General features: G+C 35.7%; 5 protein-coding genes, 1 non-coding gene and 1 pseudogene across 8 annotated transcripts; 5 read left to right on the forward strand and 2 right to left on the reverse strand.

The window, feature by feature from the left end:
• The first annotated feature begins 7,661 nt into the window (after positions 1-7,661).
• On the forward strand, positions 7,662-11,061 carry LOC140985131 (uncharacterized protein ycf23-like). 2 transcript variants are annotated; one of them, XM_073452887.1, is made up of 9 exons: positions 7,663-7,948; positions 8,179-8,244; positions 8,697-8,771; positions 9,283-9,345; positions 9,462-9,521; positions 9,717-9,806; positions 9,897-10,004; positions 10,641-10,763; positions 10,864-11,061. In XM_073452887.1, the coding sequence occupies exons 1-9, from the start codon at positions 7,742-7,744 to the stop codon at positions 10,993-10,995; spliced, it is 924 nt and encodes a 307-aa protein (XP_073308988.1). In that variant the 5' UTR covers positions 7,663-7,741; the 3' UTR covers positions 10,996-11,061. The 2 variants fall into 2 exon arrangements, with proteins under 2 accessions (XP_073308989.1, XP_073308988.1); XM_073452888.1 differs by lacking the exon at positions 8,179-8,244 and having other exon boundaries at positions 7,662-7,948.
• A 774-nt stretch (positions 11,062-11,835) lies between these two features.
• LOC140985186 (3-oxoacyl-[acyl-carrier-protein] synthase I, chloroplastic-like) lies at positions 11,836-15,232 on the forward strand. The gene is made up of 7 exons (XM_073452957.1): positions 11,836-12,389; positions 13,086-13,517; positions 13,704-13,877; positions 14,260-14,373; positions 14,496-14,597; positions 14,748-14,814; positions 14,924-15,232. Exons 1-7 carry the CDS (start codon positions 11,931-11,933, stop codon positions 14,989-14,991), a joined length of 1,416 nt encoding a protein of 471 aa, XP_073309058.1. The 5' UTR covers positions 11,836-11,930; the 3' UTR covers positions 14,992-15,232.
• A 550-nt stretch (positions 15,233-15,782) lies between these two features.
• Positions 15,783-17,801, forward strand: LOC140984067 (uncharacterized protein At2g34460, chloroplastic-like). Of its 2 annotated transcripts, none has more exons than XM_073451231.1 (5): positions 15,783-15,950; positions 16,142-16,342; positions 16,889-17,008; positions 17,263-17,370; positions 17,476-17,801. In XM_073451231.1, the coding sequence occupies exons 1-5, from the start codon at positions 15,849-15,851 to the stop codon at positions 17,638-17,640; spliced, it is 696 nt and encodes a 231-aa protein (XP_073307332.1). In that variant the 5' UTR covers positions 15,783-15,848; the 3' UTR covers positions 17,641-17,801. The 2 variants fall into 2 exon arrangements, with proteins under 2 accessions (XP_073307332.1, XP_073307331.1); XM_073451230.1 differs by having other exon boundaries at positions 15,785-15,950; positions 17,098-17,370.
• A 217-nt stretch (positions 17,802-18,018) lies between these two features.
• Positions 18,019-18,360, reverse strand: LOC140984001 (major strawberry allergen Fra a 1.06-like). Its single transcript, XM_073451142.1, has one exon. The coding sequence runs from the start codon at positions 18,358-18,360 to the stop codon at positions 18,019-18,021; it is 342 nt and encodes a 113-aa protein (XP_073307243.1).
• A 31-nt stretch (positions 18,361-18,391) lies between these two features.
• LOC140984002 (major allergen Pru ar 1-like) lies at positions 18,392-19,542 on the forward strand (annotated as a pseudogene).
• A 206-nt stretch (positions 19,543-19,748) lies between these two features.
• Positions 19,749-19,821, forward strand: TRNAR-ACG (transfer RNA arginine (anticodon ACG)). Its single transcript has one exon. It is a non-coding gene; the product is annotated as a tRNA-Arg (tRNA).
• Positions 19,822-21,178: 1,357 nt separating this feature from the next.
• On the reverse strand, positions 21,179-23,506 carry LOC140984158 (cytochrome P450 710A11-like). The gene is made up of 2 exons (XM_073451395.1): positions 21,376-23,506; positions 21,179-21,331 (listed from the first exon to the last, which is right to left on the reverse strand). The coding sequence occupies exon 1, from the start codon at positions 22,879-22,881 to the stop codon at positions 21,403-21,405; it is 1,479 nt and encodes a 492-aa protein (XP_073307496.1). The 5' UTR covers positions 22,882-23,506; the 3' UTR covers positions 21,179-21,331; positions 21,376-21,402.
• Positions 23,507-24,207: the final 701 nt, after the last annotated feature.

Consider the following 24,207-nt stretch of genomic DNA (forward strand, 5'->3'; position numbering starts at 1 on the left):
TTTTTAAAAATATTGACAGTTTTATAGATTTAGCGATACCAAAACGTGTCAAGATCGAGTTTTTATTGTGTGTTGGTTCTTTATAAAATAGAAAAGATGATTAAAAATTATAAAAATAAATATTATAAAATGCGGAATATTGTTATCCTTCGGTGGTGAATTTAGCAGATTTAAAATGTGGAAGATGAAGGCAGTTTTTTAGATTTGGTCGTATAAAAATGTACCAAGATGTTTTTATGGTGTCTATATTCTTTATAAAATAGAAAAGATATGGTCTTGAAATGTACGTATATGGTGCAGAGCATTTGGCCGTCTAACTTGGAAATTGAAAATTCAGGATAAACTTGATCAAGAACTAGTTAGTTTCAGTGTCATAGCCAAATCTACAGGCGATAAGATCAGTACTGCCCAGTGCCCTTTTAAACCCTGTTTCTTTGTGAAGTTCATCAGTCATATTGAGACCAGGGGCGGAGGACAATGTGAGCAAAGTTGGGCAAGATATTTTTTTTATTTTAGGCATAGGTATGCATATCTAAAGCCCAATTTATTTAGAATTAATTATTAAATGTGTAGAACCATTATCTCACAAAAAACAAGAAAAGAATAGATTGAATTTTAAAGTCTAATTAATGTTTAAAGCCCAATTCAAATGGATAATTAAATGTGTAGATTTAAAGCCCAATTCAAAGGATTATTATGTGTAGATTGTAAAACCATTATTGGAAAAAAAAAAAAAAACCAGCCGACCACTGAAGATTGAAGAAGAACGGCGCACGCACGAGAACAGGTTCGGAAAAAATTGAAGAAACAAAGGTTTGTATTTCAAATTTATTTATATGATTATATCAATGATATAGATTAGAGATCTTTCAAACGAACAGTTTATGGATCTATTTTTTGAACAATTAATCAAAGATGGGGAAAAAAAGAAGAGGAAATTGCTCTAGTTATCTTGGTTTTAGTGGTTTTTTTCCCCAATTTCTCCGTGTGATCATCAATCTTCTATGAATCCTAAGCTTAAGGTATCCATGTTCCATCCACGCATTTTAAATGGTATTTTAATTCTCGTAATGAGGTGCGGTACTAGTTATCTTGGTGTTAGTGGTTTTTAGGTAACTCGCCTATCACCTGGTGTTCAAAGAAACAACCGCTTGTTTCTCGATCGAGTACTGAAGCAGAATATCGTAGTCTCGCTAATGCCACTTCAGAATTACTTTGGCTTCAGTCTCTGCTCACCGAACTTCATGTTAACAGCCGTACTTCACTCATACTATGGTGTGACAATATCAGTACAATCTCGTTGAGTGTCAATCTTGTCTTACATTCTAAATCTAAGCATTTTGAGTTAGATCTCTTCTTTGTTCGTGAGAAATTTTTGGCTAAGCAACTCGATGTCCAATTTGTTCCCTCATCTGATCAAATTGCGGATGTCTTCACAAAATCGTTATCTTCTCTCAACTTTCAACGGTTTCGATCCAAGCTCAGCATTATGGAAAAATCGATGCTGACCTTACGAGAGGATGTTAAGTGACGTCATCAAAACCAAGTGCACAAGAAGCTATATGTTCACATATGCAGTAGATCACAAGCTCACCATCTAGCTCACCATCTAGAAGGCCCTGGATCTCTCTTCTGTTTTGTTGTTGTAACAATATAACAAACTCTATTATATATATTCATCTTTTACCTTTTTATTCTTAGTGATTGTAAGTATAAATACACTTGTATTGATCCATTGTGTATAGTGAGATTGAAATATAATTGTACTAGGCCTTTTTTTTCCGTTTTTGTTCACAAACCGTCTTATTTAATTTTGCTAACTAAGCAAATAACCTGCCATAATTTCTAATTCAATGTATCAAAGGCCAAACAGGAAAGCTACTTAAAAACTGGTCGTCAACAGCAATGCAAAAGCAAATGTATCATAAAACATGTGTATAATTCAATTATACTTGTTTCAAATTAATTCAATATACGAGAGAGGAATCAGGTTATCCAAAAAACAAGAACAATTTAAGCTGAGAGGAAAAGAAGCGGTCGCGGAGAGGATACAATTTTTTTGGGGGAGCAAATGAGAGTCATTTGGTTACAAGTTGAACCGATCCTTTTTTACGCACGCATGTAATGTCCTAAGAAAACCGATTCTTTTTTAATTAACAATAAGATAAAGCAGTTAATTAATTAATTAGGTTAAAGCAGCTGGCAATGATGGTGCATGCATGTATCTTGTTGCACACATTAATTGTAGACCACACAAAGAACATGGACCATTGAAATTGTTGTGAATCATGAGATATAGGCATTCTGTATTAATTAATACTAGTAACTCTGCACACGTGGTGCGTGTATGTATCATTTTTTTTATAATTATCGAGAGGTTAAAGTGACATTTGAAAAATTATCGATGGATTAAAGTGCTATTTAAATTATTGAAATTTAAAAAAAATACAAAAGTGAAAAAAAAACGTTTGTTAAATTTTAAAAAAAATAAAAAAAACAAAAATGTAATATTGGTATTCTGTAAGGACAAATTCGAAAAAGAATTTTGCTGTCTATTTTGTCTCTATTAGGAGCATTCTTAATATATAGTATAGATATATACCTCGAAATTTGTTGATCTTAGAATATACGTACATGATCCCACCTTAATTAAACCAAGATAATTATTAAAAATTATTGTGTTCAATCTGATTTCAGTTGCACCAAGTTGTATGGACTATATGTGTCGATAAATATGATGATCATTCAATATCATTTTTGTAAATACAACTTGATTCTCGAAATATCAATGCGATGCAGTCTTAAAATAAATCGAACATTCTGGTCGGTTCAAAAGCATGCATGAATGAAATGATCATAAAGATGAAATTCCATGTCTTTATGATAATTTCATTCCGATCCGTTGGCCTACTAGCTAGGAGTCCTTCAATGGGAAATGAATATTTTCAGACCAGGCCTTATCATCTTTATTGGTTATAAAGTGATTCCATGATTTCCACATCCTTTTCAACTTTTGATGTTTTACGCCTTCAGCTACATATCATGATTTCGACACAAATAAATATATGGTTTATCATTTGTTTTCAATAAATTTTTAGGTAATTAAGTAATTAAATTCTTCATGTAACCCTAAATCCACAAAACTAATTGAAAAATTGTCGTCTGATTGGTTACTAACGTACAAATGATGGTTTCATAAAAATAAGTCAAAGGATATAATGACAGTGTTTAGTTAATAGTAGCAGGCATTAGCTAGCCCATAGGGGGTGGAGACTTTGGGGAAAAATCATATGTGTCAATTATTAACAATTAATTGTCTGAATTTTTATAGGTATGGTAAATTTTTAAACACATTAAATTAGCTAGATGCATTGCGATTAATTGTTGCAAAAGAATTTTTGCCCGGAAACTTGTTTCACTTATCTTTTTATCCAACAAATCGCACGGCTTCCACGAAAATGCGGAACTCCTAAACACGCGTTAACACACCGAAAGGCCCCACGAAGAAAAGAACGGTATTTGAAACCCACTGCCCTATATTCCAATTCCTAAACTACCCCTGCCACGAACAAAGAATTCAAACCTTAAATTCCAAGAAACCTTCAGACGAAATGACTCAGAAGTCGCAAACCCAAACATCGTTGGCACCGAGTTTAATTTGTTTTTATTAGACAGTTTCTTAGTGAGAGAAAGGGCTCATGGACAAGAAGTCGTCGAGTTTTTCGTTCATCTTCAAGAGGCTGAACAAGAAGGTCGCGGGCGGTGGCTCATGGAAGTGGAAGTTGAAGAGTTCCACCGGATTCCGATGGAAGAGGAGGTTCAACTTGCATATATGGTTCATTGATGTTTTCCTTTTCAGGATCGTTTCGGTTCTGGAAGCCATCGTGTTGGTCTCCGGTCTCTGCTTCTTCTTCCTATGCTGCGGCTGCCACCTCTGATTATATTGTCATATTGGTCGTCGATCCAATCAATCGAAGCTCCCTGTTTGTTTTTTTCTAAAAAATCCCTTTAGTCACTGATTTTTTTTTTTTGTCATGTAAATTATCGATGCAAATTACGATTCCCAGTGCTAAAAAGGTATCAGATTCAACTGGAGTAAAAATTTAAACATTTTTTAAAATAATTATTTTTGATCCAATCTTGATTGTTATTTGTTGTAGAGCTTTATATATGGTAAAATACATGCTCTTTAATTGGACGATACATTAACTGATGAAAATATCATGGGGAAAGAAAACCGATTTGGAGTGGAGACGCAATCGTTTGTGATTATACAATTTATGTTGCAACTTGTTAGGTGAACAAACATCTTTGAATAAAATTGAACCACTGGAATACTAATTTCCATCTCATTTATCACTATATATTTAAAAATAACGGCTAAGATGAGGACATGATTATCATTTTCAATAAAAATTTACCAAATCAATTTAAAATTAGTTAGTAAAGAAGTCTCAACTTTAAATAATCCGTAAATAGAAATTTGTTCTCTCATTCTAAAATATTGAACATGGTATATATATGTGAATGACAAGTATTTTTTGCTATAAAATAATGTAACAGTACACTATAATGTTTACTGACTTATAAAAAATAATTATAAATCAAATTCTTGGTTTCATGTCTTTTATATAATATAATATAATATGCACCCCAAATTAAAGGGCGTGACTTCCTTCAAGTGCTGTTCACTATCATAATAACGTAAATAGTGACAATATTTCGTTGATAAACAAAAGACAATATGGAATTGTTAATTCTTGGTGTGTGTGTGTGTGTATAATTAATACAAAATTTTACAATCATTTCCTACAAGGAATTGTAATCGATGCTACCTTGTTTTGTCAGACATAGGAATTAAGTAAAACCAAAGAGAATTCTAGCAAATTTCATCATTATATATGTTTAGCCTGCGGTCAGTAATTTCTTTGAAATTTACGAAGTCAACGCATACTTTCTTTGTAAACAATTACTAGTTTTGTCTCAGCAATACTTTCGCGGTCTTGAACAATTATTGTTATTAGTGATTCTTGACAGCTTTTATGTATACTAAATTTTACTATAAAATATATTTTTGTTAATTTAGTTATTAGAAGAACAAAGTAATTTCCATTGATGAACAAACAGAGTTTGAGACTCTGAAGTGAAGAACAGAAATATGAATTGAATTAAAGAAATAACGAGAGTGTGCCAAGCTATTTATACAGAGGGGTAGGGGGGTGTGTGTGTGTGAAGTCAATGACAATGACTTATTAATAACTCCTACTTCTAATACTCCCCCTCAAGATGTGAGTGAATGTTGTGCACTCCTATCTTGGTAAGAAGCTCCTTAAAACATGAACAAAACAATGGCTTTGTGTATAAATCGGCTAGCTGTAACTCTGAAGATATATGCATCAATTTGATGATTTTTGCTTGCACGATGTGACAATCAATGTCGATGTGTTTCGTTCGTTCGTGAAACACTGGATTGGAGCCAATGTGTATAGCAGCTTGGCTATCACAAAACAACACAGAAGGTTCATTATCTTCAACTCCCAAATCTATAAGCAATTTTCTGAGCCACATAACTTCACAAATTGCTGCTGCCATAGATCTGTATTCAGCTTCAGCAGAAGATCTCGAAACTGTTTGTTGCTTCTTTGATCTCCAAGACACCATAGACTTACCAACGAATACGCAAAAACCTGTGACTGACCTTCGTGTGTCTGGACATGAACTCCAATCTGCGTCTGAGAAGAACTTGAGCTTCAAATCAGAAGCACTTTTGTATATCAAGCCTTGTCCAATAGTTCCTTTTATATATCTCAAAACATTCAATGCTGCTTCCATATGAGATGTGCGTGGTTTTGAAACATACTGACTCAGTTTGTTCACAACATAAGTCAAGTCGGGACGAGTTGGAAAAAAAAGTTGGTGTCCTCTCTAGATAGTTATTATCATGTCCTCACACTTAATATAATAGTATAGATATTATGTTCCAAAAACACGAAATTGAGGAAAGAATTACCAAAGAAAATTAAATTTTGAAAAAATTGTACTTTTGATCATATATGTAACATGTTTGATTTTTACGATTTTAGTCTTCTATATTATTAATATTAGTTTCAATCATATATATTTTAATTTTTGACAATTTTAGTCTTTTTTCGAGTATACGTCATAACTGTAACGCACTAACGCTATCATATCAGCGTCACATCGAAAAAACTATCAAAATTGAAAAAAAAAAAAAGGAGAGATAGAAGTATAAGGTTGAAATTTGAAATAAATATACAAAAACCGAAAATATAAGTTTCCTTTGAACTTCTAAACTGCGTGAAACCCCTACTCGCAAAAGCGATATAAAAATACTCAGTTTCAACTTTCACGTTAATGGAACTCAATCTTCGTGCATATTTTTTAAATACTAGATTAAATTAAAAAACATCAACTTAATTATCAACGAGATAACAATTAATATGATTGTTGAAAAGTGAAAAGTATATTTTTGTTTTATAATTTACAGATTTTTTTAGCGATTTATCGATCAATTATAGACTCGGACCACTAACTTTCACTTTTTTATTTTTGTCATTTTTCTCGATCTGACGTCAGAAAATGATGATGCTTTATTATTGTTGAAATCACGGTTAGCTGTTGAAAGTTCACAAAATCCTGAAAATAAAGTTTTGCAATCTTGCAAAAAATACTGAGATGTGTCGTGGTAATCTTACCTGGATTTATTCTTATCAATGGCAACTTCGTAATCAAATTGCCAATAATATTGGTATTTGAGATTTTTAAATAAGTATTTCGATCATTTTTGTCAACCTCAAAGATTAACCTAATCCAAGATGCAGATAATAATCGGGGATCACCTTTTCGAAGCGTCGAACTGGGCTCTTCAAAAATGCCACCCGACTCTGTGGCCTGTGGGAAAGCCTATTCGTTCGGCCATCCCATTGTCGATTCCCTCGCGGATCATAACTTGAACGTGTGATGAAATGAACGATGAATTGGAGGACAAAAGAACAGGCGATGAAAGATGGCATGCATGGAGAGCTGGTTCTGCCGAGTTGTAGAAGATCACATAAGTGTGCTCGATTTAACGGAACTAGAGGAGAAATTGGTAGACTTTCAAGAAAGTTGGATCGGATGAAAATGTTTCGAATGTGAAGATGGATGGAGTTGGATCTCCAATTCCGAGTGTGGTTGAAATTATAAAATGTATGAAGCGTACATAGTTATCTGAAATGGAATAAAAAAAAAACACCTTATGTGGATTGAGTTGGTTTTAAAACCTGAAGGGACATGCAATAATTGTTACAAGAACATTGATCAATGTACAAAATAATATAAAATTATAAATTATAAACTCGCAGTCTAATTAAGAATTCGCTAAATTGAAATAAAATATTTTTTTAAAAGCCATTTACGTGATTAATTAACTATAAATGGATAACTTATTAAAAGTAGAAGAGCATCTTTTGTTACATTTTTTATACATGCCTTGCACCACTTCCACGACGATTGTCGGAGCGAATGAAGCAGTGGAATTGCGGCTAACTCAACTGTAAGAACTTCCGTTTTTGTTTAGTAGATTACGAATTACCGTTTGTAAATTTTTCTTTTATTTTTCCTTGAAATAGATTTATTTTTAAGTTCCCGACTTCTTATCTTCTTTGTTCTCTCACACACTGAACTTTCAAACATTCCAACTCAAGGAAAAGAAGAGGGGCAAAGCTGAGAGCGGAGAGAGATGAATTCCTCCATTTTCACCCCTGTTTCACCCATAATTAATACCTGTTTGAGACCCAATCAAAATCCACTGATATTGATTGACACTACTTATCCACAGCGAGTTTCATGTGCCAGGGCAAGAAAATATATAACTCAGACCAAGGCTTTGCTTTCAACCACCAAAGAGAGAGTCTTGAAGGATTTCCAACAAAGAAGAGCCCTCAAAGTAAATTTCCAGTTTCAAAACACAACTTTCTGTTCTGCATTAATGCTTCCATTTTCCTTTTTTTATTTGCTTTATTCGAACGCTACAAAAAAACTTAAATTAAATGCATTTTTATTCAAAGTTGAGCCTTTCCCAATTTGATTAGGGGTTTTCATGTTATATATTTATTTTTCTTGAGCTGGTGAAGCTGACTCGTCTGACAGATTTGTGTGATTTTATATTTCCTCTAGATTATTTCAGGGTTGCAAAATTTGGATAAATATAATGTTGCTTCGGTGGTTATAGCTGCAGATAAGGTTGTTTTCTTTGACCTTTTTCGGCATTGTTGTCTTCACTAAAATCAGTAGTTTGAGGACGTTAAAAACATTTTGCTCTTATCTCTCTCTCTCTCTCTCTCTCTCTCTCTCTTTTTACCTTGGAACTTATTGTAGCATGCCCTGTGTCTGCTAGCTTAAATTTAGGGCTGTGTTGTTCATGGATGGTTAAAGATTTAAAACCTTTTGTTTGTATTTGTTTTGCATACAGAGGGGAATAGTCCATGTTCTTCATCTTTTTCTTGCTATAGACTGAAACAATTTTTGAAGAAAAATGATAGTTGAGCCAATCCCAAAGAAATAATGCTGTCTTACCTCATTTTCTCTTCTTTGTACTCTCTCTCTCTCTCTCTCTCTCTCTCTCTCTCTCTGGCACAAACGAAGGTTATCTATCCCATCCTTCTTTACTATCCTGGTTTGGCTCAATTTGGCAGGGAGGTGCAACTCATGTGGATATTGCCTGCGACCCTGAGTTGGTGAAACTTGCAACTAGCTTGACTTCTCTTCCGGTAAAAACTAAGCTGATCATGGGAAGAATTTCATTGCTTTTGTCACCGATTATTATAACTCATATACTAGCCTATTTTGCTGTCAGTTGTCTAAATAATAGTTGTTTGCTTTGTTCTATCAGTTCATGTGGACAACTTTTAGCAGGAGTATCTGGACATATGCCAAAAAACTCCACAGATGTAACAATATTTTGAGTAAATTTGTTCAAATTCTTGAGAAAAGTGTCAATTGTCCGCATGTGCATGCTAAAAAGTTAGATGTGTTAAAAAAAATATACTTTTACGTGAGGATGGTTGTCGCTGGTTTCAGCAAAGTATCAAATATCTTGCAAGACTTGCCTATTTTTAAATTTCTAGAATTCCACGCCATTTTTATTAGTTACGAAGTATGAAATACTTCAGTTGATGACGCAAGCCACAGCTTAGCTGCCTATTGTTAGATTCATCCATCAGTCTAATTTTACCTGAATCCAACCACCTACTGTTTTAACTCATATTTCTTTATTTGCAGGTATGCGTTTCTTCTGTAGATCCTGCGGCATTTCCAGCAGCTGTTGAAGCAGGAGCCTTGATGGTTGGAACCAACTCTCTTTCGATTGTTCTGCTTTTGTATATTCTTAAAATTAATACGTTGAAGTCATCATAAAATCATTTTATTTTCCAATCCAAGGTAAAATCTAATGTTTTCAGGTCGAGATTGGCAATTATGACTCATTTTATGAGATGGGTTTGACTTTCTCTCCTGAACAGGTATTAGAATCTCTCTGGTTGTGTAAAAACATCTCTCTTTCTGATTATATATATATTTATATTTATATAGAAGTCACGAAAAATCCTCATCTGGAAATAAATGGTTGTGAAGTTGGTTTCAAGGATTTTGTAAGTTCCCAATTTTTCCTTTGTATCATTTTCTATTTTAGCATCTACTATCCTTTTGCGATACAGATCCTCAGTTTAACAAAGGAGACAACAAAAATTCTTCCTTCTGTCACGCTGTCAGTCACTGTGCCTCATACACTGAGCCTTCCTGACCAGGTTTTGTTCTGGCTTATGATGAGCATAAAGTTAATTCACTTCAGATCAAGCTTTTATTTAAGTTTCATAACATCATTTTGAGGACAACAGGTGAAACTAGCTGAACAGTTGGAACAAGAAGGTGTTGACATAATCCAGACTGAAGGAGGAAAGTTTTCCAATCCATCAAAGCCTGGTGTTCTTGGTTTAATTGAAAAGGTAGCCTTGCCCATGCCGTAATTTTTCCCTCTACTGTACAATTATTTTCCTTGATTACTTGTTTTTAAGATATACTCTGTGTTGTCGGGGACGAGAGAAAGCATGAGATGCACCTCAAATTTTAGCATGTTATTGCCCTTTGAGGTCTTAAGGTTTGATTGAAGAACAATAGCATATTGTGAAACCATAGAAAATATACGCTGGATATCTTCTTCTTAAAGCAATAGATGAATGCCAGCCACTCGTTTACCATTTTCTGTATAATTTCGTGGGATATTGTGTGCTACATTGAGCAAAATACAGTTGATATACAAATTAAAGTTGAATCATGAAATAAATTCGACCATGGACTTTATATATGTCACCTGACATGGTGATAGAGTCAACTGTTCTTTCATACTGCCTTTTAATACTTTATTTTCCAAAAGATGACGGAATTTATAAAAGATGATAACTTTAACAGTAGCAGGGCTTTTCTTAAAATCTTGTCTTGCATATTTTGAATCAATCAGGATCTTCAAACAAATTATGAGAATCACATAATTCTATATGGCAGACTCCAGTTTTTCGGTGTCATGGGTATTTAAGCATAATCAATGCAGTTTGACTGAAATTGTTTGATGTTTGATGCTATAGGCTAGCCCAACGCTGGCAGCAGCTTATTCTATTTCGCGTGCAGTAAAATTACCCGTAATGTGTTCATCTGGACTAAGTTCTGTCACTGCACCCATGGCAATCGCAGCAGGAGCTTCTGGTGTGGTATGATTCAATCCTAACCCTTGAGTTTTACACTTACCATATTTATGCCATTGTTTTTTTTCTCATCCTGTCTTAGCCGGGGAAACTTGTTTATCCACAGGGTGTAGGGTCAGCAGTGAACAAGCTCAATGATGTAGTGGCTATGATTGCAGAAGTTAAAAGCATAGCAGAGTCATTGAACTTATCCGCCATGGAAGAAGTTGTATTTCAAGAGAATAGTTTGAGGTTATAGTCAGAAAGCAATGTAAAGTCACGGGAGTTTGATCTAAATTTTCCCCCATCACTATCTATATAAAAACTAAGTTTTCGACATATTTGGAAAGTTTCTGTTAAAAAATTGTTATAAAAAAATATTTATTAGTATTAATGTATTGACATATAACATTAAATATTTGATAGGCAAAATAATAAATGATTTTTTAGATTTTTATTTTAATTTTTTATTAGTAACAATTACACTCAATGGAGATAAAAAAAAAAAAAAAAGAAGTCAATTTAACATCGGAAGATTGATATCTTTATTTAAATGTAGTAATATCAAATGATATAAACACTTTTATATCACCATATAATATAAATATAAATATGTACTTCACCATAAGGCTTCCGGCTAACATATATTTTATCTCACCTAATGTAATAATATTAAAAGCAGAGTTATATCCGAGAAATGCCTTTTATCATATGTGTTTCTTTATTTATTTATTTTTTTTGATTTATTAGAAAATTGCACGTGCATTTTGAAGTAGTAGGAAAGTTTAATAATGTAAAAAAAAAATATGTTATTTTGATTTTGTAAACAAGTGAAAAATGTAATTAAATATAAAAAATGAACTCTACATTCATTTAGGACAACAGTCGACGATATTATTAATCGAGACGAATGTATTAATTAATTAAAAGCATTTAGACATCACAAAAAACCTGATATATAAAAACGGCACAAAAAATCTGGAAGAAGCAGACAATGAATTACTAAGCATAAAACAATGGGGGAGAGAAAACCAAGAACAACAATGAAACCCACCCTGAAGAAAAAAAATTAACCAAGCCTTATATTTTATTTTTATAGCCCAAAAAGATTGGCCGCTACAAACTGCAGTGGTCCTTCTTTCTTAATCATTGTTTGTCACCACATCGTTCCCATCGAAATACTCGGTTTCCATCATGCAAGCAATTCAATCTACCGCGCTTCGCTCCTCCCCACTCGATCCCCTCCGGAAACCTCAACAATCCTCCCCTTTTCTCCGCTATAATGCCAATCCCCTCGCCAGAAGGCTCCCCTTCACTGTCTCTGCCTCCGCCGTCGTCGCCGCGCCAATGCGCGAGACAGACCCCAAGAAGCGCGTGGTGATTACGGGCACGGGCCTCGTCTCCGTTTTCGGAAATGATGTAGACGTGTTTTACGATAAGTTGCTTGCTGGTGAGAGCGGCATCACTCTAATAGACCGTTTTGATGCGTCCAAATTCCCCACGCGATTTGGCGGACAGATTCGGGGATTCAAATCGGACGGGTACATTGATGGGAAGAACGATAGGAGATTGGACGACTGTTTGAGGTACTGCATTGTAGCGGGGAAAAAGGCGCTCGAAAGCGCGGATCTTGGGAGTGATAAGCTTGACAAGGTAAGAGTTCATTGGGAGAATTGAGGATTGATTCTATCGAAGATCCATGTGCTTTGATTTTTAAGGTTTTGGAATGTGTTTTGAGTGATTTTCTTCTGTGATAAATTGCTTTAGTTAAGTGGCTTAAAGCTGAAAGGTGATCGAGTACATAGATCTTGGGGTTCCGGTGTATGAAATTTAAAAATTCTTTGTCATGAGTTTTTGTTGGTGGGATTTCATTCGGTGAAGTAGTTTCCTGATTCGAACTTTGGTCATTTATGCATCTGTTATTGTTCATATTCTTGTGGTGAATGGTGCTCGCTCTTCATTTCATTTTGATGACTTTTTCTTGAGTTTTCTCTCGGTTTTTTGTTTTGAGTTTTTGATATGGAATTCATTGTTACTTTTTTGGAACACAACGGCATTGCTAACTCTTGAAATTATGTAGTTTTGTCTTAATTGATGACTGATCCTCCGCTTGTTACTTTACAACCATTAAAAAGCAAACTTTATATGGTTATGAAAACTGGGATAGCAGCGGTAAATCAATGCTTTATTGTTAATATATGTAGTACACCCCTTATATGTACTGACTCTTCTGATTTTTTAAATTATTTTGATACTGTCGAGAAAATAATTATAAAATCTTTGTTGCCATTCATTTGTTTGAAGTTGTAGGCCACCCTCTCTAATTGTTGTAGTTTGGTATTATTGCAGATTGATAAAATTCGAGCTGGTGTTCTTGTTGGGACAGGAATGGGTGGTCTTACAGTTTTCTCTGACGGAGTTCAGGCACTTATAGAGAAAGGTCACAGGAAAATAACTCCGTTTTTCATTCCTTATGCTATAACAAACATGGCATCTGCTTTGCTCGCAATTGATCTTGGCTTGATGGGTCCAAATTACTCGATATCAACTGCTTGTGCCACGTCAAATTATTGCTTTTATGCTGCTGCAAATCACATCCGTCGAGGTGAAGCTGATATAATGGTAGCTGGTGGAACCGAAGCGGCTATTATTCCTATTGGACTGGGAGGTTTTGTCGCATGCCGGGCTTTGTCTCAAAGAAATGATGATCCCAAAACTGCTTCTAGACCTTGGGACAAAGAGCGAGATGGCTTTGTCATGGGTGAAGGTGCTGGAGTCTTGGTATGCTTTTTTTTTCCCCTTAATTATAAATATTGTACTTGTGCTATTTTAAACTGGATTTTAGATTGTTCTGATTTTTGACATGGCACGTCATTTAATTTTCCTTCTGCTTTCATCTTCCTGCAAAAATTATCTGGTCAATAAGACTTCTGACAGAAATATGATGTTATCATTCAATTTGAACAGGTGATGGAAAGTCTGGAACATGCAATGAAACGAAATGCACCAATAATTGCTGAATACTTGGGAGGTGCAGTTAACTGTGATGCTTATCATATGACAGATCCTAGATCTGATGGCCTTGGTGTCTCGTCATGCATTCTTAGCGCTCTAGAAGATTCTGGGGTTTCCCCTGAGGAGGTATTTGCTTGCTTCATTTCATTATAATATAGTGAAATGTGGCCACAACTTCAGGCTTGCAGTACAAAAACAGAATGTGTCATGAGTCTTAACTATCTGCCTGTTGATTTGTTGTCATTGTACCCCAGCTCTAGAAGATGCTGGCGTTTCCCTTAGGAGGTATTTGCATGCTTCATTTCATTAAAATGTAGTGACATGCAGCCACAACTCCGGATACAAAAACAGAATGTGTAAAGAGTCTTAACGTGTCTGCCTATCAATTTGTTGTCATTATACCCATGTTATCTTTTTTGAGATTTCTAGCACTTCAAAATCAACCATTTATGGTGTAACTTCTGCAGATTTCTTGGAAATAAATCTTTTGGTTCATGCTCCATTTCAGGTTAACTATATTAACGCCCACGCAACCTCCACTATAGTAGGCGACTTAGCGGAGGTAAATGCAATCAAGAAGGTGTTCAAAAACACTTCAGGCATCAAAATCAACGCAACTAAGGTAAGATCCCCAACAAGCACTACACCCACCATTTATCTTCCTGCCTTGCCTGTGTATTCTTGAGATTTCGGACGCTGTGTGACATTATTTATGGTTGGTTTCTCACTTCTTATTTTATACAGTCAATGATAGGGCACTGCCTCGGTGCTGCCGGAGGTTTGGAAGCTATTGCAACCATCAAAGCAGTTACAACAGGCTGGCTTCACCCTTCCATCAACCAATTTGTAAGTTGAAACAAACTAGTTTGCCACTATCCTACGACTTACCTCTTATGTGTGTATCAGTGGAAATCTTTGAAAAAACTGTTCAATTGTTTGATAAATTAACTGGCTTTTGCTTCTCCAGTTTACAATATGTTATTATCATTAACGCAGAACCCAGAGCCTTCTGTGGAATTTGACACTGTTGCAAACAAAAAGCAGCAACACGATGTAAACGTTGGTATGATACCTTTTGGTTCCCCTTTCATCTATTTTTCTCTACCGATTATAAGAACTCCTTGTTAAATGAGGATTTTTTGCAAGATTTTAATGCTCTTTATCAAATGCAGCCATTTCAAATTCATTTGGATTCGGTGGACACAACTCTGTTGTCGCGTTTTCTGCATTCAATCACTGACCAGAGCTGCGCTCCATTGCAGCAGAAGCAGGCCGTTTTCACCAGAGTGCCATTGAGTCTATCGTCGGCTTTTTTTGTTAATTTGGCGCAATAATTTTTATGTTCAGTTCTTTGGTTTGAATCGTTGATCATTCCTTGCTTCAGATTTATTGGAGCTAGAGCTTTTCTTAATTTAAATGTAGTCCATAACTTTCTGCAATTATCAAGATTTTCTTTTGTCAAATTATATTTTTAAGCTCCATCCTTGGTTCTTTGGGAAACTTCAAAAGTATAATATTAATTGATTTCATAATAAATAAATCATATAAACATGCACATGCATAAATTATTTCCAATCAAAATATAATATATATTCATTGAAAAATTAGATAAACATAGCATTATATATCAACACATGTTCATCAGAAGATTTTCAAGATTTCATTTGTGAGTTTAATCGTTGTTTTGAATGACAAAGCAGTTACTCTACTTATCTTGAAATTTATAAATAGTATAAATATTATATTTTTGTAGAATATTTATCAATTATCATGGAACACATTTAAATATATATCTTTAATTATTTGTACTTAGGTACGGATGTAAGTCATATAAATTTAATCTATAATGAAACGATTATATATATTTAGTTCAAAATAAATTCATGTTCTTTTTTACTAATTGACTCAAACAATTAAATAGTGAAGAGTGAAAATTTTCATACATTTGATTAGGTTGATAACATTTTATAAAATTAAATTCTTGATCATTATATGTAAAAATAATCTCGTAAATTATAGTGATTAATGCCACGTTGAGTGAGTGAGGCCAAATGATTTTCCTATCTTAGGGTATTTGTGGCGTGTACGATTCCAACGATGGCTACAGTCACCACTGCTAGTGTCTTCCCGACCACCTCTCTTTTTCATTTCTTCTCGTTCACAGCCAAATCCCACGCTTTTTACCCGAAAGCTTCGACTGTAAGTTTCCTCATCGTCTCCATCTCTCTCGAATCTCCTGTATCTTGGTTGCATTACGTCTTTCTCTGTCTTGTCTGATTGTAATCTTCTCAGTTTATCTCGAATCTGCGTTGCATTATATCATAAATTTGGGTTCTTTACGTCTTTGCACGTGTTCTTTGGTGTTTTATTCTATATCTGACTCAATGCAGGTGGAGGGAAGTCAGGTTAAGGAAGAACAGCAGACGGGTTCATCTCAGAAAAAGAAAATATTTGTCGCAGGTGCCACTGGGAGCACCGGTAAAAGGATTGTGGAGCAGCTTTTGGCTAAGGGCTTCTCTGTCAAGGCTGGTGTCCGCGATGTTGAGAAAGCAAAATCAACTTTCCCCGGAAACAACGCTGATCTCCAAATCGTTAGTATTAGAGTTCCTTTGCATTTTCGTTTCCGTTTCCTTTTCTGAATGCGCATAATTTGATTGTGGAATTGGGATTTTGTTGGTTTGGTGTTAATGTAGTCTTGAACAGTGCGGATCATCGAGTTAGCCACAACCTCCTTTTTAAACGAAAACTGAAGATCGACTTTTATTCGTAATTGCACCCACTACATTTACCACTGCGCCAGATCCGGCCGTGATCCTGAGTGGCACTTGTGATGATGACTTCCCCTACTTTCAAATCCAGTGAAAATGGTTTCTTAACATTCTGAAAATTTGAATTAAAAAATATCCTGAAATATTTATAGAAAAACTCTGTCAGCAGCTATTCGAGGATTTAGCATCATAATTAGCTGTTGGTTGCAATGTTAAAGCTCATATATTACGTAAAGTTTCTATCTGAATTGCATCTTTTGCCATTTATTCAACTATAATGCTGTAAACTTTGGTGAACCTGTTAGCTCCGATTATATGCACCTGTATTATCATTATTATTTTGTTAGAGAGATGCACCTGTATTTTCAGGTGAATGCAGATGTGACGGAGGGTGCAACTAAGTTAGCTGAGGCTATTAGCGATGATTCTGATGCAGTGATATGTGCTACTGGTTTTCGACCTTCATGGGATTTGACTGCTCCATGGAAAGTGAGTGAATTTCTTCTGTTTTTGTCTACTTGATTCTGTTACACTTTGGATGCAAAGTCATCATGAACTTGTGCACTCTTTTTATCTAGGTGGATAACTTTGGGACAGTAAACCTAGTAGAGGCTTGCCAGAAACGTGGTGTTAACAGATTTATACTCATAAGTTCTATTTTAGTTAACGGAGCTTCAATGGGACAGTTGTTAAATCCTGCTTACATTTTTCTGAATGTCTTTGGACTCACCTTGGTCGCGAAGCTTCAAGCAGAGCAGCATATTCGCAAGTCTGGTATCAATTACACGATTATACGGCCAGGGGGACTAAAGAACGATCCACCTAAGGGGAACATAGTCATGGAGCAAGAGGTAATGAGGTTCGACCAACGGTTTTGAATTTTAGTAACCGTTGGTGAGCATTTTTTCTTGATCCCTTGTTTACCCACTCAAGCCAAACTCTCTCCATCCTTGCAGGATACTCTTTCTGCAGGAACAATATCGAGAGATCAGGTTGCAGAAGTAGCAGTTGAGGCATTGCTATGTCCAGAGTCTTGGTACAAAGTGGTGGAAATTGTGGCCCAAACAGAGGCTCCTCGACGTTCGTTTGAGGAGCTCTTTAGTTCCATCAAACAACGTTGATCACTATTTCCAGAGCATTGCCCTTGTTTACTTTATTTATATATATGTACTTGTTAAAGACCTCGAAGAGATACTCAAATAAGTATTAGCAACGTTCAGTGTTCTTCCTTTGTAGATGTACACGTCTCAATTTGTTTAATTTCTCGAAACCCTTTTTACTAGATCCATGGGCGATCGAATGCAAACAATATTTAGTATCGTTAAAGCAAACACAATCACTTTATTTGAAAGAAAATGGCTTTATTTTGAGTTGACAGCTCTTAGGATAACGGGTAAACAAACTAAACGAGAGATCTCACAATTAGAAACAACGTTCGAGACTCGAAGAAATTGCGGACGACATAAATCAAACGAAAAAAAGAGAAGAAAATGAGGAAACTAAGCATAGGCATGGGGATTCTTGAGTAGATTCCCTGCCTTGACTTCATCTTCTTTAAGCACGGAATCCCCAATAGTGTAGTACTTACTTGTCACATTAGACACAGAGCCACCATCTTCTGTTGCCTCAAACTTGATTTCATATGTAATCTTTTCAAGTTTATCTATCAACGCCTCACCTTCGATCAACGTGTATTTATACACAAGGGACTCTTCATTAAGCTCATCTACGCGATATTTCAAAGATTTGAAGTTTCCACCTTGAGCAAAATTAATCTGCTTGATGCTTCCGGCACCTCCATCACCTTCAGTAATCTGAATGCTGCTGATAGCATGTGGCATCAGCTTTGGTATCAAATTGTGAGAGTCCACAATGGAGGCCTTGAAGACTCTGGAAGGATGGATTGGAGAAATGTACTTGTCAGTGAATGTGGTAATAGTCATGTTCTTTGGTGCTTTTTCTTACTCAAAACCCAGAATGTTGTTTTTGTTTGGCGAAGTTATGACAGGGAAGTGTGGTATTTATAGATTTAGAACCAGAAGTTTTTAATTCATTCATGTTTTGTGGACGGCCTAAGACATTCCATTTCTTGTCTATTTGTGCTACAATGATTGCAGGATGATTCCATTTATAGATTTATTATGCTTGGTACTCGTATAATAATATTACAGGAAATGGTATAATTCCCAGAATTCGGAATGACATCTGGCTAGATTGTGCAATTTGGAGCATCATGGAAGACCGTCATCTGGGGATTTAGCAAAGCTTTATCCTATAAATAGAATTCATAATCACATTATATCTCCAACACAACAAACTCATTATCAAGATAATCAAATTAGCATTTAAAACCTCGAAACAGTAGCGATGATGGGTGTGCTTACGTTACATTCACAGAAGAGCAAACTTCTGCTGTCTGCCCAAAGAGAATCTTTAAAGCCTCAATCCTAGACTCCAATAACTTAATTCCTAAACTTCTGCCACATGTAATTAGAAGCATGGAGTTTCTTCAAGGAAACGGTGGAGTTGGAAGCATAAAATTGGTTAATTTTGCTGAAGGTATCTAACTAACGATCCAAACTTCTGTATTATAATGTATAAAATTCTAATCTAGTTATAGATGCATCATAATTTTTTTCTACAGGAAGTAATCTTAAATATCTGTATCAGATTGATGAACTGGACGAAGAGACGTACAGTTATAGCTACACGGTGATTGAACTTTGAAGGAAACACATTAATGGACAAACTTAAGAATTGAAGATCACACATGAAATCAAGTTGGAAGCAGCACCAGATGGGGGTACATTTTCTAAGGTGGCTAGCACTTATTACACGAAAGGCCTTCTAGCTGACAGAGAAAGAGATAAAATCTCAGGAAAGAAAAAGTATTGGAAGCATACAAAACTGTGGAGGTCTATCTGATCCAGAACCCCATTGTTTATGCTTGAGAAATGTTATCTTTTCTGTTCTTTAAGGTCTTCATGTTTTGTTTATAATTTTATATTGTCTGGAAATAAGGATCTTTTATATGTTGATGGTTGATTCATGCTTCGCTGGAATCTCTCCACATCTGTGTAATAATAGAATGCATTTTTATGTATACACAGCATGTTGTCCTGAGATCCTTATGATGAACTAAGTCGCAATTGAGATTTTATTAGTTCCTGCATGTATACTTCCATTAAATTTGTAATATATATAAGTAGCACGATCTTAGAAGCGTGATGACTCCGTGGCCCAATGGATAAGGCGCTGGTCTACGGAACCAGAGATTCTGGGTTCGATCCCCAGCGGAGTCGATTTAGTTTTTTACCTTGCTTTTAATTTTTGGAAGAAGTCTTGCTTTGATTTTTTGGCAAGTTGTTTAATTTTGTGTCATTTCAGTTGTTATCTTTATTAATATGAATTTCAATTTTCAAGTCTTAAAGTATATAAGGTACTGTGTGTCACTCAATATCCAGCTTTGTTTATGCTGTTGTAATTAAAATCAATATTTTGTTGAAAACAAATTTATGTATTCAAAAATAAATTATTAAATTTTCTGCAACAAACCACATACTAATTAATTATAATATAATTAATGATAGGTGTTTTGAATGTTGTATTCTAACTAATAAGATTTTGTTTGGTCGTGGATTAGAAGATAAAATATTTGAGAATAGCTGTGGTTGTTTTCTTGGGGATCTTGGATTGTGAATGGTTATCAAAATGATTAGCTACTTGCTAGCTGATGAAAGGGTTCAGCTACTCCAAATTTTTCCAGAGTTGCGCTTGTATGGTGTTTTCGCTATCCGTTTTGGAATTGATTTTTATAGGAAAATATGAATTTCACTTAATGATGGCATGGAAAGCTCCCGGGAATGCCATGGGAAATTTGAAAAAGGATCAGTCAATTGAAGATGTATGGAAGCAGCAAATCCAGAAACAAGAATAATATGATGGTGGTGGCGGGAAACCCCCACGTGGCTGGGGTTGGGGTGGTTCTGGTGACGGTTTTGGAGAAGCTTATGAAAATGGTTTATCGGGAATGTGGGATGAGTTCGTACAAGTAAGTGACACTGGCAACTTTTGGCTTTATATTTCTGGTACTCTCTCTGTCCTCCTCCTCCCTCCCTTTGTTACTATACTTGTTAAAATCACTCGATGACAGTAGATCAAGTTTCTTTAGCTGAAAACACAAATCTTTAATCGCTATACCAATAACCAAATTGTTAAATCCATAGATTTACGTGTTTTAAACTAATGACCATGTCCTTCCATGATATAGCTCGTTTATGTGGTAATAATCGCAACAAAAAAAGTCAGGCGTGGTGACTTCTACAAATTTGACATCATTTCTCGTGTATATGTGAAGGAAAACGAATGAAAACTATATTGGTATGTTAAGTAAATATATTTCAACTGAAAATAGGTTCTTTTGGGGAAATTAAAAAATAGATATATGAGTGGGGTTCCTCGATTATCCAGAGCGATCGAATTTTACTAACATGCCACCAATTCAATCATTTTGAAGATACATTTTATATTTTCTTTCATGATCTTTACATTTCCAGGTAAGACAAGCCAACTCATAAGTTTTTCTTAAAAGATATATGATAATAATAATAATAATCACGTTAGCTTTAAAACTTTATTATTGTAATCTGTTCATCGGAGTTCACGACAATTTCTGTAAACAGCAAAATCCATAGAATTCTCAGTGTGAGGGTCAGCATGCGGCAAACATGCTCAAGCCCATGCAGCCTCGATCGTTGCCATTTCCTACAGAACCACTTCTTTTACATTTAAGCTTATGCACGTAAGATTGCACTCAAATTCTTTGCAACACTTGATATTTGAGTCCCAAAAAAAACAGGAAAAAAATATCGGACAATCACACTTCAGGATAGATGAGGGAATCGCTTGCATCTGGGCGCCAGAAAAACCTTGCAATCGTCCTTAGGAACAATCGTAGGGACGTAAGAGATCTCATCGCAGCCGTCGATTCTGTCCCTCTTGAAATCAATCAACGCCGAGAACAAAGCAATGAACAACATCAGATGATTAATGGCGTATCTCTGACCCACACACTGATGGGCCCCGGCCCCGAACGCTAAAAAGTTCTTCTTGTAAACCCGGCCTTCGTCCCTCTCCTCCATGAACCGATCCGGGTCGAACTGCTCCGGTTCCGTAAACCCCTGAAACGACGAGTCCAGCACAGACGGGAAGACGATGGTCCCCTTGGGAATTACGTACTTCTCTGTCAGACGAAAGTCCATTCCCGCGATGTGCGGCACCATTGTTGCTGGAGCTCGGATCCTCACCACCTCACGCGCCACCGCCTCCGTGAACTTCATCTCCCTCAGATTCTCTCCGGTGATCGGGCTGTTACTTTCCGGGACCCAGTACCTTGCCACCTCTTCCCTTACTCTTTGTAGAACGTGAGGATGAGAATCCAAGTAAGCCACCGCCCATAGCAAAGAAGAAGTTGAAGCATCCTGTGAAGCGAATAGAAAGTCAAACAAATGGCCCCCGATTTCTCGGCAGCTGTATTCAAATGAACTTCCTGCTGATTCCCTTATATTTTCTAGCATCCAAAAGTCTATCAAGCACTTGGGTTCTTCACCGGATTTCATTTGCTTCCCGCTATCCGCGGCGCAACCAGCGAGAGTCTCCACAAGTCTCTGCACAGCCAGCCTCGCGTTCCTGAAGGAAAACCCAGGAAAATCGAAAGGAAGTTTCATCAGCCCAACATTGAAGAAATTGTAATCTACATTAAATTGTTCACGCGCCTCTTGATTCAGGTAAGGACCCACGAAAACCGTTTGCGAAGTTTCTAAGTTCATTTCGCGGCAGAGGATACGAAGTGGGATCGAGCTGTTCCGCGACCTCCTGCACCAAGACTCTAGGTGTTTCATAATAATGCGCTGTTGGATGTTGGTGTATGTTTGTAGAGCTTTGGGTGTGAAATTGGGTGCAATCTGGCGCCTTAAATCCTTATGTTCTTGACCAAACATGTAGATTAAATTGTGTTCGCCGAAGAGTTTTTTGCCGAAGGGATGGCCAATGAGGTGGAAAGCATCAGGGCGAACATTGGCAAATATTTTGTGGGAGAGATCGGAAGAGTAAATGTAAACAATGAAGCGTCCAATGATGTAGTTTGCGGAAATTCCTAGAGGGGTGGACTTGGCGTAGGATGATTGAAGATCCCAGAATTTTGTTGGGTTTTTTACTAATGAAATGGCGTTGCCTAGGAAGGGGAGAACAAGAGTTGGGCCTGGCAAGAATCGCTTTTTCCGGAGGTAAAAGATCTGTTCGAGAACAATAACAAGAGCTATACAGGAGATGAAAGGAGTAATCACGAGCCAGGAGAACTCCATTGTTTTTCCTTGTGTTTGTTTGTTTACTGCTAATTTGGAGAATTTATGTGGATTTTGGTGTAGAATTTTCAAGGAAGGTGGAGTGGTAGGACAAAAGATGTATTGGGAGACCAAAAAGATTTGATCTTTTAACTTCTAGGATGTTAGACCGAGAAAGCGTATAACAATGGGTGTTCAAGGGAATGGGATTGGGGAAGAAATCGGTGTCATTTTGTAAAGAGTGAAAGCGGGAAAGGGAAATGCATTGAAGAGGTGGCAAGTGAATTCTGAGAATGTCTTCCAAAGGATGTGAATTGGTTTTATGCATACATTATTATATACTATATAGCTGATCGTTTACAGCCCAAAATCAGTTCGAAATCTAATTTTAACGAACAACTAAAAAACAAAATATGGTTAGAAATTATGCCACGATCACGTTTTCCTCCAACAGCTGTCAAATCTCAGGTGACATTTGGTGGTGAAAGAGGAAATTACCATGAGAGTAAAATAAAAATAGCAAAAGATCGAAACAATGCCAGAATAGCCAGATTATTCACTTCTAATATGATGCAAAATTTGTATTTTTTTAAAAAAGCACATTTTTATTCTTCTTGCTTTGTTCGCAAAACATACATAACATGCACACTCATATATATTATTTAAAATAGTCATCGAACTAATTAATTAATTAATCATATGTTGGTTGTTACAAGAACAATCAAAGGGCTTAATTTTTATATTTATATTTTGTTTACCAAGCTAAATTAGGATATTTTAAATTTAGTTTCCGTGAAAAATTATGTACCTCACATGTTATGGCTCATACAAGATGTTTCTTAGGAGGGAAAAACGAACAACAATTAACATGTAATTTAACACATTCATATTCTCAAATCCACCAATTTTGAAGAAATTATGTCAGTCTACAAATTTTCAATCAATATGAATTTATCACTGCTTATCAACACGCACGCCGCGCACATGTAAATTGGCTATTCGTTTATTTTCTTCAAACAAAATTTCCAAATTAACTCTGATAAACGAAATGGTCGCTTCCTAATTGTACATCACATTACTTCGATTAACCAAGAAACCAGATTATTTTTTGAAGTCCAAACTATTGGCTTAGTTTGTTTAAATTATAACAAATTTTGGTGCAGTAAATATTTTCCATTTTTATTTTGATGGCATGTGTATTACGACCATACACTAAAGGAACATATAAATTATTGATATAATAATAAATCGTGAAGAACAACGTTGAATTCCAAATTTTGGAAAAGTAGATTGATTGTGTGCGAGTCTAGAATGGACAACAACGTTGAATTCCAATTTTATTTTTCA

This window comes from Primulina huaijiensis, chromosome 9, assembly GCF_012295235.1.
Source record: "Primulina huaijiensis isolate GDHJ02 chromosome 9, ASM1229523v2, whole genome shotgun sequence".
Classification (NCBI taxonomy): Eukaryota; Viridiplantae; Streptophyta; class Magnoliopsida; order Lamiales; family Gesneriaceae; genus Primulina; species Primulina huaijiensis.

Coding starts and splice junctions, on each gene's coding strand:
- LOC140985131 (XM_073452887.1), top strand. CDS start 7,742: ATGAATTCCTCCATTTTCACCCCTGTTTCACCCATAATTAATACCTGT. Junction 9,807..9,896: donor CACTGAGCCTTCCTGACCAG/GTTTTGTTCTGG, acceptor TGAGGACAACAG/GTGAAACTAGCTGAACAGTT. Junction 10,764..10,863: donor CAGCAGGAGCTTCTGGTGTG/GTATGATTCAAT, acceptor GTTTATCCACAG/GGTGTAGGGTCAGCAGTGAA.
- LOC140985186 (XM_073452957.1), top strand. CDS start 11,931: ATGCAAGCAATTCAATCTACCGCGCTTCGCTCCTCCCCACTCGATCCC. Junction 12,390..13,085: donor GGAGTGATAAGCTTGACAAG/GTAAGAGTTCAT, acceptor GTATTATTGCAG/ATTGATAAAATTCGAGCTGG. Junction 14,374..14,495: donor TCAAAATCAACGCAACTAAG/GTAAGATCCCCA, acceptor TATTTTATACAG/TCAATGATAGGGCACTGCCT.
- LOC140984067 (XM_073451230.1), top strand. CDS start 15,849: ATGGCTACAGTCACCACTGCTAGTGTCTTCCCGACCACCTCTCTTTTT. Junction 15,951..16,141: donor TTTACCCGAAAGCTTCGACT/GTAAGTTTCCTC, acceptor GACTCAATGCAG/GTGGAGGGAAGTCAGGTTAA. Junction 17,009..17,097: donor ATTTGACTGCTCCATGGAAA/GTGAGTGAATTT, acceptor CTTTTTATCTAG/GTGGATAACTTTGGGACAGT.
- LOC140984001 (XM_073451142.1), bottom strand. CDS start 18,360: ATGCCACATGCTATCAGCAGCATTCAGATTACTGAAGGTGATGGAGGT.
- LOC140984158 (XM_073451395.1), bottom strand. CDS start 22,881: ATGGAGTTCTCCTGGCTCGTGATTACTCCTTTCATCTCCTGTATAGCT.